The 15,063-nt window shown below is 57.6% G+C and overlaps 2 protein-coding genes across 7 annotated transcripts in view; both read left to right on the plus strand.

Moving 5' to 3' along the window:
• The window catches only part of BRD4 (bromodomain containing 4), a 93,956-nt gene extending 87,551 nt beyond the window's left edge, over positions 1 to 6,405 (plus strand). For 4 of the 6 annotated variants that reach the window (XM_080798878.1, XM_080798877.1, XM_080798881.1 and 1 more), the window contains 5 exons: positions 1,948 to 2,322; positions 2,452 to 2,582; positions 2,727 to 2,932; positions 3,023 to 3,260; positions 3,590 to 6,405. In XM_080798878.1, coding sequence (XP_080655004.1) covers positions 1,948 to 2,322; positions 2,452 to 2,582; positions 2,727 to 2,932; positions 3,023 to 3,260; positions 3,590 to 3,658 — 1,019 coding nt within the window. In that variant the 3' untranslated portion in view covers positions 3,659 to 6,405. The remainder of the gene's footprint in view (positions 1 to 1,947; positions 2,323 to 2,451; positions 2,583 to 2,726; positions 2,933 to 3,022; positions 3,261 to 3,589) is intronic. The other 2 variants (XM_080798880.1, XM_080798879.1) reach the window with 2 other exon arrangements.
• Positions 6,406 to 8,004: 1,599 nt separating this feature from the next.
• Positions 8,005 to 11,974, plus strand: EPHX3 (epoxide hydrolase 3). Its single transcript, XM_080799078.1, has 8 exons — positions 8,005 to 8,089; positions 8,252 to 8,794; positions 9,004 to 9,089; positions 9,458 to 9,615; positions 9,707 to 9,835; positions 10,694 to 10,797; positions 10,891 to 11,027; positions 11,121 to 11,974. The coding sequence occupies exons 2-8, from the start codon at positions 8,552 to 8,554 to the stop codon at positions 11,344 to 11,346; spliced, it is 1,083 nt and encodes a 360-aa protein (XP_080655204.1). The 5' UTR covers positions 8,005 to 8,089; positions 8,252 to 8,551; the 3' UTR covers positions 11,347 to 11,974.
• Positions 11,975 to 15,063: the final 3,089 nt, after the last annotated feature.

Consider the following 15,063-nt stretch of genomic DNA (forward strand, 5'->3'; position numbering starts at 1 on the left):
TCCCAGCACCTGTGCAGCTGTGCCTGTTTTCACCGTTAAGGAAGGCCAGGCTTCCCTGGTGGGGGCAGTGATGAGCAGATGAGATGCCTTCAGTAGAGCTAGTTCTCGAGGTGGGGCAAGTTCCCTCTGACAACCTGTGCTGTGAGTCTCCAGGCCCACCTACCCTGAGCTCCTGTGGCCTGCGGTAGCTTGGGGTGGGTCACAGGGAGCCATTGTGGCTTGGAGCGCAGCTGGGGACTTTGGGCCAAAGGCCAAGTTGGAGTCCTAAGGAGGTGCATCCCTGGGCACCTGGCCAGCTCGTAGGCACTATCCCTGAGCCATTGGGCTCCCCTCTCGCTGCTGTTGGATGAAGCCACTGGTAGGCGGGTGATAACCTACAAATCATAGATCCAAGCATCTGCCTACCATCACCCAGTCAGGCCTCAGCAGCTACTGCTGAGGGAGCCACCCCAGACAAGAGAGTGTCACCACCATGTGCCTGCAGATCCCTAGGCCTGGACTGGGGCCCCGAACACCAAGGCTGGAGAAACCAGTCACATGGTGCTGGGGACCAAGCTGCAGGTGTGCGCTGGTCTTCACCGCCATGTTGTCTTTGAGCAGCTGTTCTGCCTTTCTGGAGTTAGAAGCAAGTTCTGGCTTTAGAGAGATGGGCAGGGAGGGTCCACCATACCTGAGGCATTGTGGTCTGTGCCAGGTCCGGGCGGGGGGTGGTGCTGGGGGAGGGCCAAGGGTGTTGCTGTCTCTGCTGGCAGATAGCAGCTGGCATCTGCCTGGAGGAGGTCAGTGGGAGGGCCTGCAGGCAGAGCTTGGGTTAGGTGGTTCAGTGTGAGGCACAAGGCAGGACTAGGAGCAAGTGCACTGCAGAGAGAGGTGGCTTTGTTTTGTGGACGAGTGTGGCTTGTCCCATGCTGGGGCTGGCCAAGACATGTCAGGGATTGAAGCAGGAGGGTGTTTCCATGCTAGAGTAGGTAGTAGAGTCAAAGGCAGGACTTAGCGACTGTGATCTAGGGCTGTTTTCTCACCAGTGAAGCTGAGGTGTCAGACCTAAGTGCTTTGATGGTGCTTTCCAGGCTCCTGCTTTGTGCCAGGTTAACTTGGATCTTGTGGCTGCCTGGATTTCCACTCTCCTACCCACCCCACCTATGGTTTGAGGAAGGTGGGTGGGCTGGCCCAATTCCTGTAAGAACCACGGGCGGACGACCTGATCTACCAGCTCTCCTGTGGTGCGGGCCAGTTCCAGGCATCCCCCTTGTGAACAGCTTGCAGGCTGAGTTGTGTGGGGAAGGTCTCCTGGCGATCCAGTCCAAGGTCCAAAGCATTCGTCCATGCAGGCGGGTTAAGCCATATACACGGACAGTTGGGAGCCCAGACTGTCTTTTTAAGGTTACTGGTGTCCGCTGTCTTTGTAAGGTTACTGCTGTCCTTTTTTTTTTTTTTTTTTTTAAGATTTTATTTATTTGTCGGAGAGAACACGTGTGCACGACGGGGAGTGGCAGGGAGAGGGAGAAGCAGGCTTCCTGCTAAGCAGGGAGCCCGATTTGGGGCTCAATCCCAGAACCCTGCGATCATGACCAGAGTCAAAGACAGACACTTAACTGACTGAGCCACCCAGGTGTCCTGTTGATGTCTTTTGTATTTAACCCAGGCTATGCATGGAGCCATCTGGAGAACTTTTAAAAAGTACTCAGGCCCAGACCTTACCTGTGATCAGCTGCATCAGGATCTGCACTTCTCAGAGATTCCTGATGATTCTGATACACAGGGGCATCAGACACCAGGACTGAGCTCATGGCTCCACAGAGCCCTGCTGTACACTGAGCTAGGGGCCTGATGTGCTTGGGGCTCAGGCAGTGTGGGTCTCCCCCAGTTTAGGGAGGCACCTGGCTGGGGCCAGGCCAGTGGCATCAACACAAGTTCTGCTGACATGCTTCTTGTCCCCTCTCCTAGGTCACCTCCGCGAAGCCCCCTCCCCGCTTATGATACATTCCCCCCAGATGCCACCGTTCCAGAGCCTAACCCACCAGTCGCCACCCCAGCAAAACGTTCAGCCTAAGAAGCAGGTAAAGGGCAGGGCTGGGCCACAGCCCCAAGGGCCAGATGCGGGCCAGTGCCAGAGGCACCCACCTGCCTCAATGGCCCCTGTGCCTGTGCCCTCCCAGGAGCTGCGTGCAGCCTCTGTGGTCCAGCCCCAGCCCCTGGTCGTGGTAAAGGAAGAGAAGATCCACTCACCCATCATTCGCAGCGAGCCTTTCAGCCCCTCACTGCGGCCAGAGCCCCCTAAACACCCAGAGAGCATCAAGGCGCCCGTTCACCTGCCCCAACGTGAGTGCCCTCTGCCCCCGACCTGCACTGGATGGAAGCCTTCTGTGGTCTGGTTGACTCTGCCCTGCTGGGACTGGGGCCTGGGGGGAAAGGGCCCCGGCCCTGGCCCACAAGCTGTTTGTGTTCCAGGGCCTGAGATGAAGCCTGTGGATGTCGGGAGGCCTGTGATCCGGCCCCCTGAGCAGAATGCGCCCCCACCAGGGACCTCTGACAAGGACAAACAGAAACAGGAGCCGAAGACGCCAGTTGCACCCAAAAAGGTAGGAACAGTGAGTCCACAAGTGTTCCCATTACCAGGGAGGCACCTTGAGGGAGGGTGATGTGCCCCCAGGCTTTGGGCCTCTCGGGAGGAGTCCAGGTGCGGCAGGACCCCTCACCCACCCTGTGGTTTCTCTGTCTGGCAGGACTTGAAAATCAAGAACATGGGTTCTTGGGCTAGCTTGGTGCAGAAGCATCCCACCACCCCGTCCTCTACCGCCAAGTCCTCGAGTGACAGCTTCGAGCAGTTCCGCCGTGCTGCCAGGGAGAAGGAGGAGCGCGAGAAGGCCTTGAAGGCGCAGGCTGAGCACGCAGAGAAGGAGAAGGAGCGGCTTCGGCAGGAGCGCATGAGGTGGGCTGGGGTCGCAGGCAGCCTAGGGCCTCTGGGGCTGGCACTGCCCCCGTGCTGACCGGCAGCTCTGCTCTGCTCTGCTCTGCTCAGGAGCCGAGAGGATGAGGATGCGCTGGAGCAGGCCCGGCGAGCCCATGAGGAGGCCCGCCGGCGCCAGGAGCAGCAGCAGCAGCAACGGCAGGAGCAGCAGCAGCAGCAGCAGCAGCAGGCCGCCGCCGTGGCCGCCGCCGCAGCCCCCCAGGCCCAGAGCTCCCAGCCCCAGTCCATGCTGGACCAACAAAGGGAGTTGGCCCGAAAGCGGGAGCAGGAGCGAAGGCGCCGGGAAGCTGTGAGTAGGGGACCTCTGGGTAGGGGTCCACCCTTGGAGGGCTTGGAAAGGGGACCAGGAACGTTGGGGTGTAGGCAGTTACTCTCTGACATGTGGGGTGAGCAGGGAGCTCATGGGGTGGGTGCTCAGGACGGAGCTCCTGCTGGGTCACTCAGTGCTGGCTGGCCTCTGGGTCTCACGGGTGGCTCAGGCTCAGGCCCAGTGTCGGGAGGTTTCTGGGTATGGGCCCTGAGGGCCTAGCCACTACTGGAGGTCGGGGGAGGGGGATGTTGGAAGGTGAAGTAAGGGTAGGGCACCTAGTCTGACTCCCTCCCTCCTCTCCCCTCCAGATGGCAGCTACCATTGACATGAATTTCCAGAGTGATCTATTGTCAATATTTGAAGAAAATCTTTTCTGAGAGCACCTAGGTGACTTCTGACTTTGATTTTCTGGCAAAACGTTGACTCTCCATAGTGTTAGGGGCGGCAGTGGAGGCGGTAGCAGTGGCAAGGGGGTGTCTCCGGGCCTGGCCCTCCTGCATGCTATGCCCGGGGCAGGGCCTGACGGGCAGCTGAGGATCGCAGAGCCTGTCTGCCTTACAGCCAGCTGGACGTCCCACCACCCACCACCCCCTCACAGGACGTCAGCTCAGAGCACACCTCTCCACGAGCAAGTGCCGGCCAGACCCCAGCCGCGCGTCCCCACGTTCGGGGCAGAGGTCCTGCTCTCCGCCAAATGTCTACACAGTATACACAGGACATTGTTGCTGCCGCCGCCGTGACTGGTTTTCTGTCCCCAAGAACGTGACTTCGTGACGTCCTGCCCACCAGGAGTCCTTCCCCCACACCCCAGCCACCACCGCCCGCTCCCAGGAGGCCAGGGCAGGCCCGAGTGAGCTGGAGGCGGGCGAGGGCACCGGCCCACCCCCTTGCTGGCACTGACTTTGCCTTGAACAGACCCCATCCCTCCCCTCCCCCCACAAGCCTTTAATCGAGAGCCGCTCTCTGTAAGTGTTCGCTTGTGCAAAAGGGAATAGTGCCGTGGAGGTGTGTGTGTGTCCATGGCAATTTGGAGCGAGGTGACTGTCACACGCGCGTGTGTGGGCCGGCCTCGTCCAGTGAGTGAGGCCACCAACCAAAGTCAGTTCCTTCCCACCTGTGTTTCTGGGTTTTGTTTTTTGTTTTTGTTTTTGTTTTTTGTTTTTTTTCTATATATATATTTTTTGTTGGATTCTATTTTATTTTTAATTCTCTCTTCTCCAGACACAATGGCACTGCTTATCTCCGAAATGGTGTGATCGTCTCCTCATTGAGCGGCGGCTGCCACCGCGCTGTGGGTAGTGTGTGACCGTGGCTGTACTGTGTAGTGAACATAGTTGGCATATCTTTGTTTGAAGTTTGTTGGTGACTCCACCAAACTGGTGTAAAAAACTCAAAAAAAAAAAAAAAAAACCCCACAAAAACAAAACAAAACACACAAAACACAAAAAAAACTGCCTATATTTTACTCAGTTTCAAACTTTATTAGTCTATTTTTAATTATAAAGCCATGTTTTCTTTTCCCTCCCCTGCCCCCCATTTGTTTTTAATGTCAAATCTGTTTGAGTTGTTTTTTTTTTACCAGGAAAGTAAGGGTCAGGGGACAAGGCAGGCACCGGGGGCTGGGCGGCCACAGACCCCCGAGGTAGAGGCTCCCCACCCAGCCTGACTAGCCAGCTGCCCCTTCCCCCACTTTTTTTTTTTTTTTTTTAATTTTATAATTGGAGCCCTTGGTGAGGTTACGTGTGCCATGAGAACCCACTCTACACCACGACGCTGGTGCCTCAGTGTTGGCCAAACTCTGGAGTCACTGACTGGTTTGACTTTCATACGGTGAATATGCATTTGGTCTGTACTGATCATGGAATAAACACATCTCTCTTTTTTAATGCTGGCGTCTTCCTGACATTTCTTTGTGAACCACCTGTTGCCTAGGCTAGGCCCAGGGGCCCCCCAGATCCCCAGCCACCTTTGTACAAGAACTACCATAGGGCCAACTAGCCCATCTCCTGTGACCAAGCTGAAGCTGTGACAGGGAGCCCAGGTACCCATTGTTCCTGTGGACCCTGGCCTTCTAGGTGGGTAACATGCTGCAGCAGAACCTGGCCAAACTCCAGACAGTATTCTTCCCCCTTGCCCTCCTGCATCCTGGTCCCCCAATCACCAGAAGACTTGGGCCGCTTCTCCCACCTCACCTGCCTCTACCTTAACTACTCCTTTCATTTAAGCTCAGGGTTAACCAGATGTTCTTAGATAAGTGTACACTGCCCGCCCCCCCAACCAGGATCCTTTCCTCCCACGCATGTAGACACGCACGCACACATTCCCACCCAAGAGAGCCCGCCGTGTGGCTGCTGGAGCATGCCACAAGGCAACGGCAGCACTTAAGAGTGGCCCCTAGGATGTAAGATAAAAGTTTATCATTTATGTGTGCGGAAACACAAACATTTCTAGCACTGTTTGTTAACCCCTATCCCCCTTTGTTTCTCAACCAGGAAAGCCCTTGTATCTTGTGTTTGGGATCTGCAAAACCTGGCAAGGGTGTGGTTCAGCCATCCAGCCAGAGGCCCCCAGTTGCCTCCCTGCCCCCACCCCCAGCAGGCACTTCCTTGTGTGCCCTTGTGCTGGTTCAAGTGGGACTTAGATTTTGGTTCTTTGGGTTTCTTCGTCTCTTCCCGCCCCCTCATTTCTGTTCTGTGTTTTGTTGGTTAACTTCCCCAGGCCAGGTCCGACTGTTTAGCTGGAGAAATGGTTTTGTCTGCACCTTCCTCCTAAAGATTTAACTCTGCCATGGCCCTCTCCACACCTTCCTGATGGGTGTTTCTCTAACTGGGTTGTAATTTAGAACTTGGGTCTACTATTTAATTTCTCTGGCCATTTCCCACTCCCTCCCACAGTACAAGAAATCTTAGTCCTATACAAGAGTAAGAGGTGTGTACAAGCCCCCACTGTACTGTATGCACGGATCGCTTGGCCAATAATTATGTCAGTGAATCTGAGACTTGTATTAAACACTCTAGACATTTGTAGAAGGGAATTCGTAGACTTTTCACTTATATACTAAAGGTTTTTTTTTTTTTTTTGTGCAGTTCTCATTGCAAAAATAAACATTTGTACTGAATATAAAATTACCATCCTGTGACTACCGCTGTTTTTTTGTTTGAGGGTAGAACGGGGGGGTAGGGGCTGGTGTCAGTTTTGTGTAGCAGAGCAAGAAGGGCGATCCCCGGACACTCACTAGCCGTCCAGCCAGATTAGAGGACTTGGGAGGGATTCTGGGATCATCCAGTGGTTGGAAAATTGATTTGATGGAAAGCGTAAAAGAAACCAAAGCTGTGATACAGGCTAATCGTGCAAGAAAAGAAAGGTACTAAGTACAGGGAGAATAATACTGGCTGTACAATACTGGCTGTGTAATCATAGCTGTCTACCTGAGGCTGAGATACATTGTTTACTGAGGTGGAACCACATAAACCACCATTCCCCTTTATGTAGGAACCCACAGACTTAATTATGGTCCCAGGACAGTGTAATGTTTAGCACCCAAAACAATACAAAGGTAAGGTTAGAAGTGGGAGGTGACGGAAACAATGAGTAGAGTGCTGAAAGTTAAAGGAAACCAATAGGAAAACTAAAAGCGGGTAAGACCTGTCCGGTGGTGATGACGGAGTCGATGCAATGTTTAATACCCCAAATTGGTCATCAAGAAATAGCCACACAAGCGGATTGCGAGGTACCTGGATAATCACCAGAAGAAAGCTATAAGCATTCCGATGGCTGCCTCTTGGCTGAAGTAGAGGTGGAGCCTGACACTGTTGCTTTTTCTGTAGGTCCTGCTCAGCAAGCTGTGTGGCTTTAGGCAAATGACTGAAGCCCGGAATTTCAGGTTCGTGGTCTGTAATACAGAGATGTGATAATAGTACCTAAACTTAATAGGGGTGTTATACGGGTTAAACCATGAGTGACCCTGAAATGTTCAGGATCTTGGGGGAAGATTGCAAAACAGGAGGAAGCTGGCCCTATCGGGCCTCTCGCCCGACCTTGCCCCACTTCCTCTTTCAGACAGCCCTACTGGCTCAACCGGCCCTGTCCTCCGGCTCTGGGCCAGGCCTGCCTTCTAGAAGTCAGAGTCTCCCGGTCTTCATTGGTTCGCCCCCGCGGAGCGCCCGGCTTCAACACCTGCCGATTGGCTGCCGGGCGTGGCCTGTACGTCAATAACCACCGCCCTCCAATCACAGCCGCATAGGGGCGGGCCGACGACGGACCCGCCGGACTAACTGGAGGCCGGCGCGGGGTCGAGGCCACTGGACCCGTCGTTGGAACCAGCCCTGGGTGAAGGTACTGCTAGTTCTCTCCCAACCAGGCCAAGGACAGGGTCGCACGCTCCAGGAGGGGGAGCTCTCGGAGGGCGGCGGAAGGGGCCTCCCAGGCCTCCTCGGCTTGCGGCGACCGCCCGTGTCTAATCCCAGCCAAGGCACTACCTGCCTCCTCCTTCCGCTTCCGGGCCCACCGACCCCCGCCATATTAGGTTCCGACCCCGCCCCCGTCTCATTGGCCCGGACCCAGGCCCACCTCCAGCTTATTGGTCCAGCCCTCGCACCCAAACCCTCCCCGCCCAGCCTAGGGCCTTCTCCCGGCTAGCTTCAGGCCCCTCCTCGTCTGGGCTCCACCCTCTCCCCGCCCACCCCTTAAGCCACGCCCCGGTCGTGCATCGCTTTTAGGGCAAATTGGGTCCAAGTTTCGGGCTCGTAGGCCGCACCTACCCTGCATTGCTCCGCCCCTTCGCTCCAGTCTCCGCCCATCTCACCCAGGTACTCCGCCGTACCCCGGTCGTTAGTCCGCATATCTATCTTCCCCTACACTTCAGATCCCCACCCACCGGCGCCGGGAGTCCTACTAGACCCCGCCCCCTTCTTAAGCCTCGCCCAAGCCTGCCTAGGCCCCACCCGCAATGCGCATCCTTTCTCGCCAAGGCCCCTCCCCAGCCACCGAAGCCCGGTCCTCACAGGCTCCATCCCTGCACCCCATCCTGTTCCCTGTCGCCGTCGCACCCAGGTGTTTACCTGGCCCTTAGGTGAGTCGTGTGCCGTGGCGGTTTCGGTCTAAGCCTCCCGCCTCTTCTCCGGGAGGGTTCCTCAAGCCCGGAAGACACGGAGGGGCCCCAGACCAAAGGCGGTGGGCTCCCCAGCCCGGGTCCCGCCTCGGTGCGGCTGCTCGCGCCCCCCGCCCACACCCCCGAAGGCAGCGCCGAAGTGGTCCCGGGTCGCGGCGACATGCCCGAGCTGGTGGTGACAGCGCTACTGGCGCCGTCGCGCCTCAGTCTGAAGCTGCTGCGCGCCTTCATGTGGAGCCTCGTGTTCTCCGCGGCGCTGGTGGCCGCCGCCGTCTATGGCTGCATCGCGTTCACACACGTGCTGTGCCGGCCCCGACGCGGCTGCTGCGGGCGCCCCCGGAGCGCCCCACCCGCCTGTGTGAGCGACCCCACGCTGGGCGAACACTGCTTCCTGACCCTCAAGGTGAGCGCTCGCGCTCCCCGGGGCGGGCGGGGCGGGGGTTGTGTGTGAGGCCTTCGGGGCTTGGAGGGGGTGTCAAGCGGAAGTCGGGCCGTGTGGGGATAGGGGGGCGGGGTGAGCAGACAGCAAATGGTTGAATCCAAATCTGGGGCTGAGGTGTTCAAGCCTAGCGAGGAAGGGTTTCCCCGGTCTCAGACTGTGCTGTCCCCCAGAGTTCGGGCCTGCGCCTGCACTATGTCTCCGCCGGACGTGGCAATGGGCCCCTCATGCTGTTTCTGCACGGCTTCCCAGAGAACTGGTAGGTCTGAAGCCCAGGCTCCTGGGGTACACAAGCCCGGAGGTGGGGCTGGAGATGGAGCTCGCACCACCAGGGCATCCAGAAGGTGGGCTCGCAGTCTGGGTAGACTGGGGACACAGAACATCCAGATGGGGTGCTCGAGGACAGAGATCTGTCTACAGGAGGAGGCCCTGAAGGGATGGGACAAAGAGGTCTTGGATCCAGTGTGCGGCTGACCTTGCCCTCTGCATGAGGTTACCCCATCTTCGTTTCTGGGAAGCCCAGGGCAGGAAGGGGGTGGGGGTGGTGAAGGCCCCTGCTGGGCATAGGGTGGAGGTGGAAATGCAGCCTGGGGACCCTGACAGCCTCCCTCCCCACTCGCCTGACAGGTTCTCCTGGCGCTACCAGCTTTGGGAATTCCAGAGCCGCTTCCACGTGGTGGCTGTGGACCTACGGGGATACGGCCCCTCAGATGCCCCTCGGGATGTAGACTGCTACACCATGGACCTGCTGATGACGGACATCCAGGATGTCATCCTGGGACTGGGTGGGGATACCCCCTTCCCAGGCCTGGCCTCCCTCCCCCTGCCTCGCCTCTCCCTGGCATCTCTCTGACACCAGTTCCTCTGGCCCCCCAGGTTATTCTAGGTGTATCCTGGTGGCCCATGACTGGGGTGCGCTCATCGCCTGGAATTTCTCCATCTACTACCCATCCCTGGTCGAGCGGATGGTAATTGTCAGTGCTGCCCCCATGTCTGTGTACCAAGGTGTGTTGGGGAGTCCAGGGAGCTGGGATGTGCCTGTGTCTGTGTCTATGCTTCCCCAGGGGCTGGGGACACACATACCACTCCCCACCTGCAGTCAGTGACAGCACACGTAGGAGTGACTCAGTGTCTGGAGCACCTGCAGGTAACCATTGCTCTGACAGAGAGCTCGCATACAGTAACCTACACAAGCCTCCTGAGCAGATGAATGTGTTATCATCTTCGTGGTCCAGTTGAGGGAAACTAAGGCAAGAGAGGTTAAATGCCTTTCTTCTGGCAAGGAAGGTATAGATAACGAAGCAACTACCATAGCATGAGATGCCTGCCACCTCACCTGATTCTATTTCCCAGTATTGCAGTCGAAGTGACATTGTGACATGGCCTCTCATCTTTTCTCTCTCTCTCTATTTCTCCCTTTCTCTCCCTCTTTCCATCCCTTTTTGTTGACTTTTCTCATCTCTGTCTGTCTTTAGACTGTCAGCTCCCAGGGGCCAGGGAGTTTTGTCTGTTCCTTTTACTGCTGTGTCTCCAGGGTTTTAAGCAGGTCCTAGGTGCTCAGTAAATATTGAAATGCATCCAGGCCTGGGCAGGCGAAGCATACCAATGGCTCTGGGGGTTCCTGGGAGCTGCGGAGGGAGGGGCCCCCATTTTGGGGGCACAGTGACAACTGGGCAGGGAGGGAAGCTGGTACCCAGGCCGGGAGGGATGTCGAGCATCCTCAGGGCCTCAGGCAAACAGTGATGACATTCCTGAGTGTTGGCACATCTTGTGTACCTGAACTGGGTGACTGTAGGAGCACAGGGGTGTGGGGCCACCCTGGGCCCAGGCCTAGGCCTCACATCTGCCTTTCCCCGCCCCCAGACTACTCTATACACCACATCGGCCAGTTCTTCCGTTCCAACTACATTTTCCTGTTCCAGCTTCCCTGGCTGCCTGAGAAATTACTGTCCATGTCTGACTTCCAGGTGCAGTGGGGCAAAGGCCGGTGGTAGGTGGAGGGTACGGGGTTGGGCCTGGGCAGGCGGGGCACTGAAACCACAGTCCTGTTGTGTACCCAGATCCTGAAGACCACCCTCACACACCGCAAGAGAGGCATCCCACACTTAACCCCCAATGAGCTTGAGGCCTTCCTTTATGACTTCTCACAGCCCGGTGGTCTCACTGGGCCCCTCAACTATTACCGAAACCTCTTCAGGTGAGAACAGACCCAGGGCGGAAAGCTCAGGAGAGTTGTGGGAGCAGGGAGTTGGGGTGGTCATTCTTCTATCTGTCCCTGTCTTGGCCACAGGAACTTCCCCCTGGAGCCCCAGGAGCTTGCCACCCCCACTCTGCTGCTGTGGGGAGAGAAGGACACCTACTTTGAGCAAGGGCTGGTGGGAGCCATCAGCAGTCGCTTTGTGCCCGGCCGGCTGGAGGCCCACATCCTGCCAGGCGTGGGGCACTGGATCCCACAGAGCAACCCTGGGGAGATGCATGAGTACATGTGGGCCTTCTTGCAAGACCTGCTGGACTAGTGGCCCTCGCTCACTGGCCTGTGTGCACCTAGGAGACCCCACAGTGCATGTACATGGGTGGACTGCTGGATTGTGCACGGGCGTGGAACTCGAGGCTGCAGCCAAGGGTGTCTGCGGAGGCCCTCAGGTGCGCCAGCCCATGGGCTCGCACACAGGTGTGCATGTGTGTGCAAGTGAACAAGCGCCTCGATCCTGGAGAACCAGGGGCAGCTCTCCTCGTGGAGCTAGATGTGGAGCGTCCTACCTCTCCCCTTCCCCGGGCCTCACTCTTCTCCCCAGCGTCAGGCATCAGAGCAGCACCAAACACAAACTCTGACCTTCCTGTCCCTGGCTTTCCTCTGCAGTCAGAGTCTTCAGCTAAATGCTGCTGTGTCCGATAGGGTGCTGGCAGCCACATCTGGCTGCTTCAGTTCACATGCAAAGTAACTAAAAGAAAATCAATTAAAAATTCAGTTCCCCAGTCACGCTGGCCATACTTCAAGGGCTCAGTTGTCACAGCAGTATAAGGGATTCCGCTGGACAGTGTCGAGGGGCGTGCTCCTAGAATAGGGGTATCCACACCGGGCTCCTGACCGGCTTCCCCGAGGGAGGACCCTCATGTGCCAGCAGCTGGGTGTCTAGACTTTGGTCTGGCTGGACCCTGAGCAGTTCCCACGACCTTCCACCCAGCCGTGACTCCAGGCCTTGTAAGCTCAAGTTCTCTTGCTGCGGCCTGGGAAAGATCCCTGGGACCCCTGTCTCAGATCCATGGAAAAATGGTTCTAGGCTCCATTAGGTTGGATGTATGAGATTCTGGACTGGCCCAGGAAGGGACCAGCTCTTTGAATAATCATCTGAGGTCTGAGGACTGCCTCTCCAGCTCCGGGAATCTTCTCCAAATGAACCACACTTTCTCCTGATTCTTTCTGGGGTCCTCCGGCTCCAGCCTCTGGGTGAGGGAGGTACAAGTAGAGGGTGAACCATCCAGCCCCAGGCTGGTGACAGCACTTCGATCTCCCCAGCTTTTGCCTGGCTTTTGGGGACGGTGTCATGACCTGCCGTGTGATGAACCTCTCTGGAGACCAGCAACCTCAGAAATACATTCTCTTATTCATGGGATGGCCCAGCCTGGCTAACGCCTGCCTGCTGGTCACCCCCCTCTGTCCTCTCTTGTCTCCACCATAACATCCTGCCTCTCATCGGTCATGTGTGCCAGGCGCTGATCTAGGCCCCGGTGGTGGAGTTAGCAGAGAACAGGCATAGAGAGTTATGTGAGAGTATGACGGCTCTGGAAGGGCTTCCCTAGCCGGGGGACACACTTCTAAGCAGTAAATTGGAAGGTCGGAGACAGAAATAAGCTTAGGCTGGCTACTGGAGGAACAACGTGGGGATTAGCGGCTGCTAGGGCAGAGCGAGGGAGAAGAGGCCACACAGCCAGACCGCCAGGGGCTGCGAGGAGTTTGGATTGATTCTCAAGGGGAGACAGGGGAGGGTTTTCAGCAGGGGAGGGACATGGCTTGCATTTTGAAAAGCTCCCTGTTGTGGCTGGGCCGTCCCACGCAAGAGAGCGAGCGGGGAAACAGGCAGGGGGCTATGCACAGCCTCAGCACGGGACAGCCCGTTTGGCCCGACGGGAGCCGGGGCCCCCCACCCCCTGCCTAGGTGAGAACAGCGCCCCCTAGGGGCGAGGAGATGGGCGGGAGGGGAAGGGGACCCCGCGATCTCGGAGCCTGGGGCGAGGAGGCCTGCGGGCAGGATGAGGACGGTGTGTCCACGGGGCGGTGGGTCTGGCGACGGTTGCCAGGGGGACGGGGAAAGGGCTGATGGTTGACCGGAACGGGTAGCGGTTGTCTGGGTGATTGAAGGGGCCCAGGCGAAGGCTGACGGGAGGCCTCGGACAGTTGCCGGGGCGACGGGTCCGCTGACGGTTGCCAGGGCAACTAGAAGGCGCCGTCTTCCGCCGCCTCTGCAGCAGGCGGGAGGGAGTCAGAGGCTAGGGGGTGGGGGCGAAGATTAATCGCGCTGATTGGACAGAGTCCTGGCTAGTGAGCCAATGGAGGCTCGTGGCTCGGCCAAAGCCCTCCTCTCCCATCCTGAGCCAATCCTGGCGCGCCTTTCTCCCGGCCGAGGGACTCGGCGCGCGCAACCCTTCGAGCGGGAGAAGGGATCCGGAGGGCTTGCGAGGGGGGGCGGGGGGAGCGGCTCCGGCTGAGACCCCTCCCAGGCCCGGCAACTCCCTCCTTGCTCTGAGCTCCCGCCTCCGAATCACCTTTCACCAGTCAGTCACCCGTTCTTCTGTCCCTACTGCCAGCTCTAAGCCTCTGGCCGCGCACCAGAGGGGCGGGGGAGCCGGAGCCGGACTTGAGCGGAATAAGGCACAGGGCGCTTACTTGAGGAGTGGGAGGGAAGGCTCCCTGGAGGAGGCAGCCGTGGAGCTAAACTCTACAAGGGTGTGCGCCAACCCACACTCCAATCCAACCTCCACGCACAGCTGATTGCGTTCCGCGGGACTGGGGGGGGGGGGGGCGGGGAACGTTTGGGATGGGAAGATGGGGAATTGCAAAGGACTTCCAACATCGGGCGGGCGGGGAGCTTGATTCCCCAGTAGGATGGGCGCCAACAGGGGAGGGTTCCGGACAGATTTGCGTGTTTGGAATCTTACTTGGGGGATGGTGAAGGGGAAGGACCAGAGGGGGAAGACTGAGGGTCAGGAGGCCTGGAAAGAGGATGGGCATGGTTCAGACAATAAAGGGTGAGGTACAAATCTAGGCTCTGGGTGAGGAGCAGATCCAAAGGGAAGACCAGAAGCAGGCTTAGGTCATGCTCAGTCTAAGGGGCCTGAATCCCTGGGCCAAGCACCTAGACACATCTGTGGGTTAAAGAAAAAGATGGCCAAACGACCCTGTCTGTGTGGTGGGGCAGAGGGATGCTGAAGCTGGGTAAGGATTAAGTCTCCCCAGAACAGAGCAGACAACAAGACTGGAGACAGAGCCCTTGGGGCCCCAACATCTAAGGGACAGGCAGAGCAGAGAAACCACAGAGTTAGGAGGCAAAGCAGGCAAGCATGGTGCCCCCGCAGCGGTGGGGGAGGGGGGTTAAGGAGGAGCGCACAGCCCATGGTGTCACAAGCTGCTGACAGATTTAGAGGACTGAGCCATGCACATCTTGGTGGGGGGGGATCTGAGAGTGGAGGCTGAGGATACAGGACTTGGATGTTCCGAGCACCCTTAAGCAGGGGTGAGGAGGGAAGCATGGGGACCCCAGCTGGGAGCCTAGGGGAGATAAGTGGCACATTCCAGTGGGGGTAATTTGAGGCAGATTTGCTATAGGGACTATATACAGTAGGCAGGGTTTGGGGAAGCCAAAGGGGTGAGCACCCATGGAGAGCCATTACCATCTCCCAGTTCTCCCTGACCAGACAAGGGGAAAGAAGAATGTTAGAACCCAGGGGTAGATTTATGTGCACAGGGCCTTTGGTCAAGGGATACAACCCCTGAGGTGACCCTATGGGAAGGGATGCAAGAGGATTAATATCCCATTCTCTCCTTCGGCTTCATCTTCTGCCAGTGCCTTCTGTTGGCCAAACCCACCTGGCAGCCAGAGGACAAGGCCGTCCATTGATGCAGTCTGTAGAGGTCAGCCTCTGGGGGCACGGAGTGGAGGGGAGAAGGGGAAGAATGAAGCCAGGCATGTGCAGAGAAGCAGGGGAGAGAGTGAGGGGGTGGGGGTTGGGGAATG

This window comes from Martes martes, assembly GCF_963455335.1.
Source record: "Martes martes genome assembly, chromosome: 1".
Classification (NCBI taxonomy): domain Eukaryota; kingdom Metazoa; phylum Chordata; class Mammalia; order Carnivora; family Mustelidae; genus Martes; species Martes martes.

Bases quoted from the DNA above. Each gene is read 5' to 3' on its own strand.
- EPHX3 (XM_080799078.1), top strand. From the start codon at position 8,552: ATGCCCGAGCTGGTGGTGACAGCGCTACTGGCGCCGTCGCGCCTCAGT. The intron at 8,795-9,003 runs GTGAGCGCTCGC...GCTGTCCCCCAG, and splicing joins ACTGCTTCCTGACCCTCAAG to AGTTCGGGCCTGCGCCTGCA. The intron at 9,090-9,457 runs GTAGGTCTGAAG...CTCGCCTGACAG, and splicing joins CACGGCTTCCCAGAGAACTG to GTTCTCCTGGCGCTACCAGC.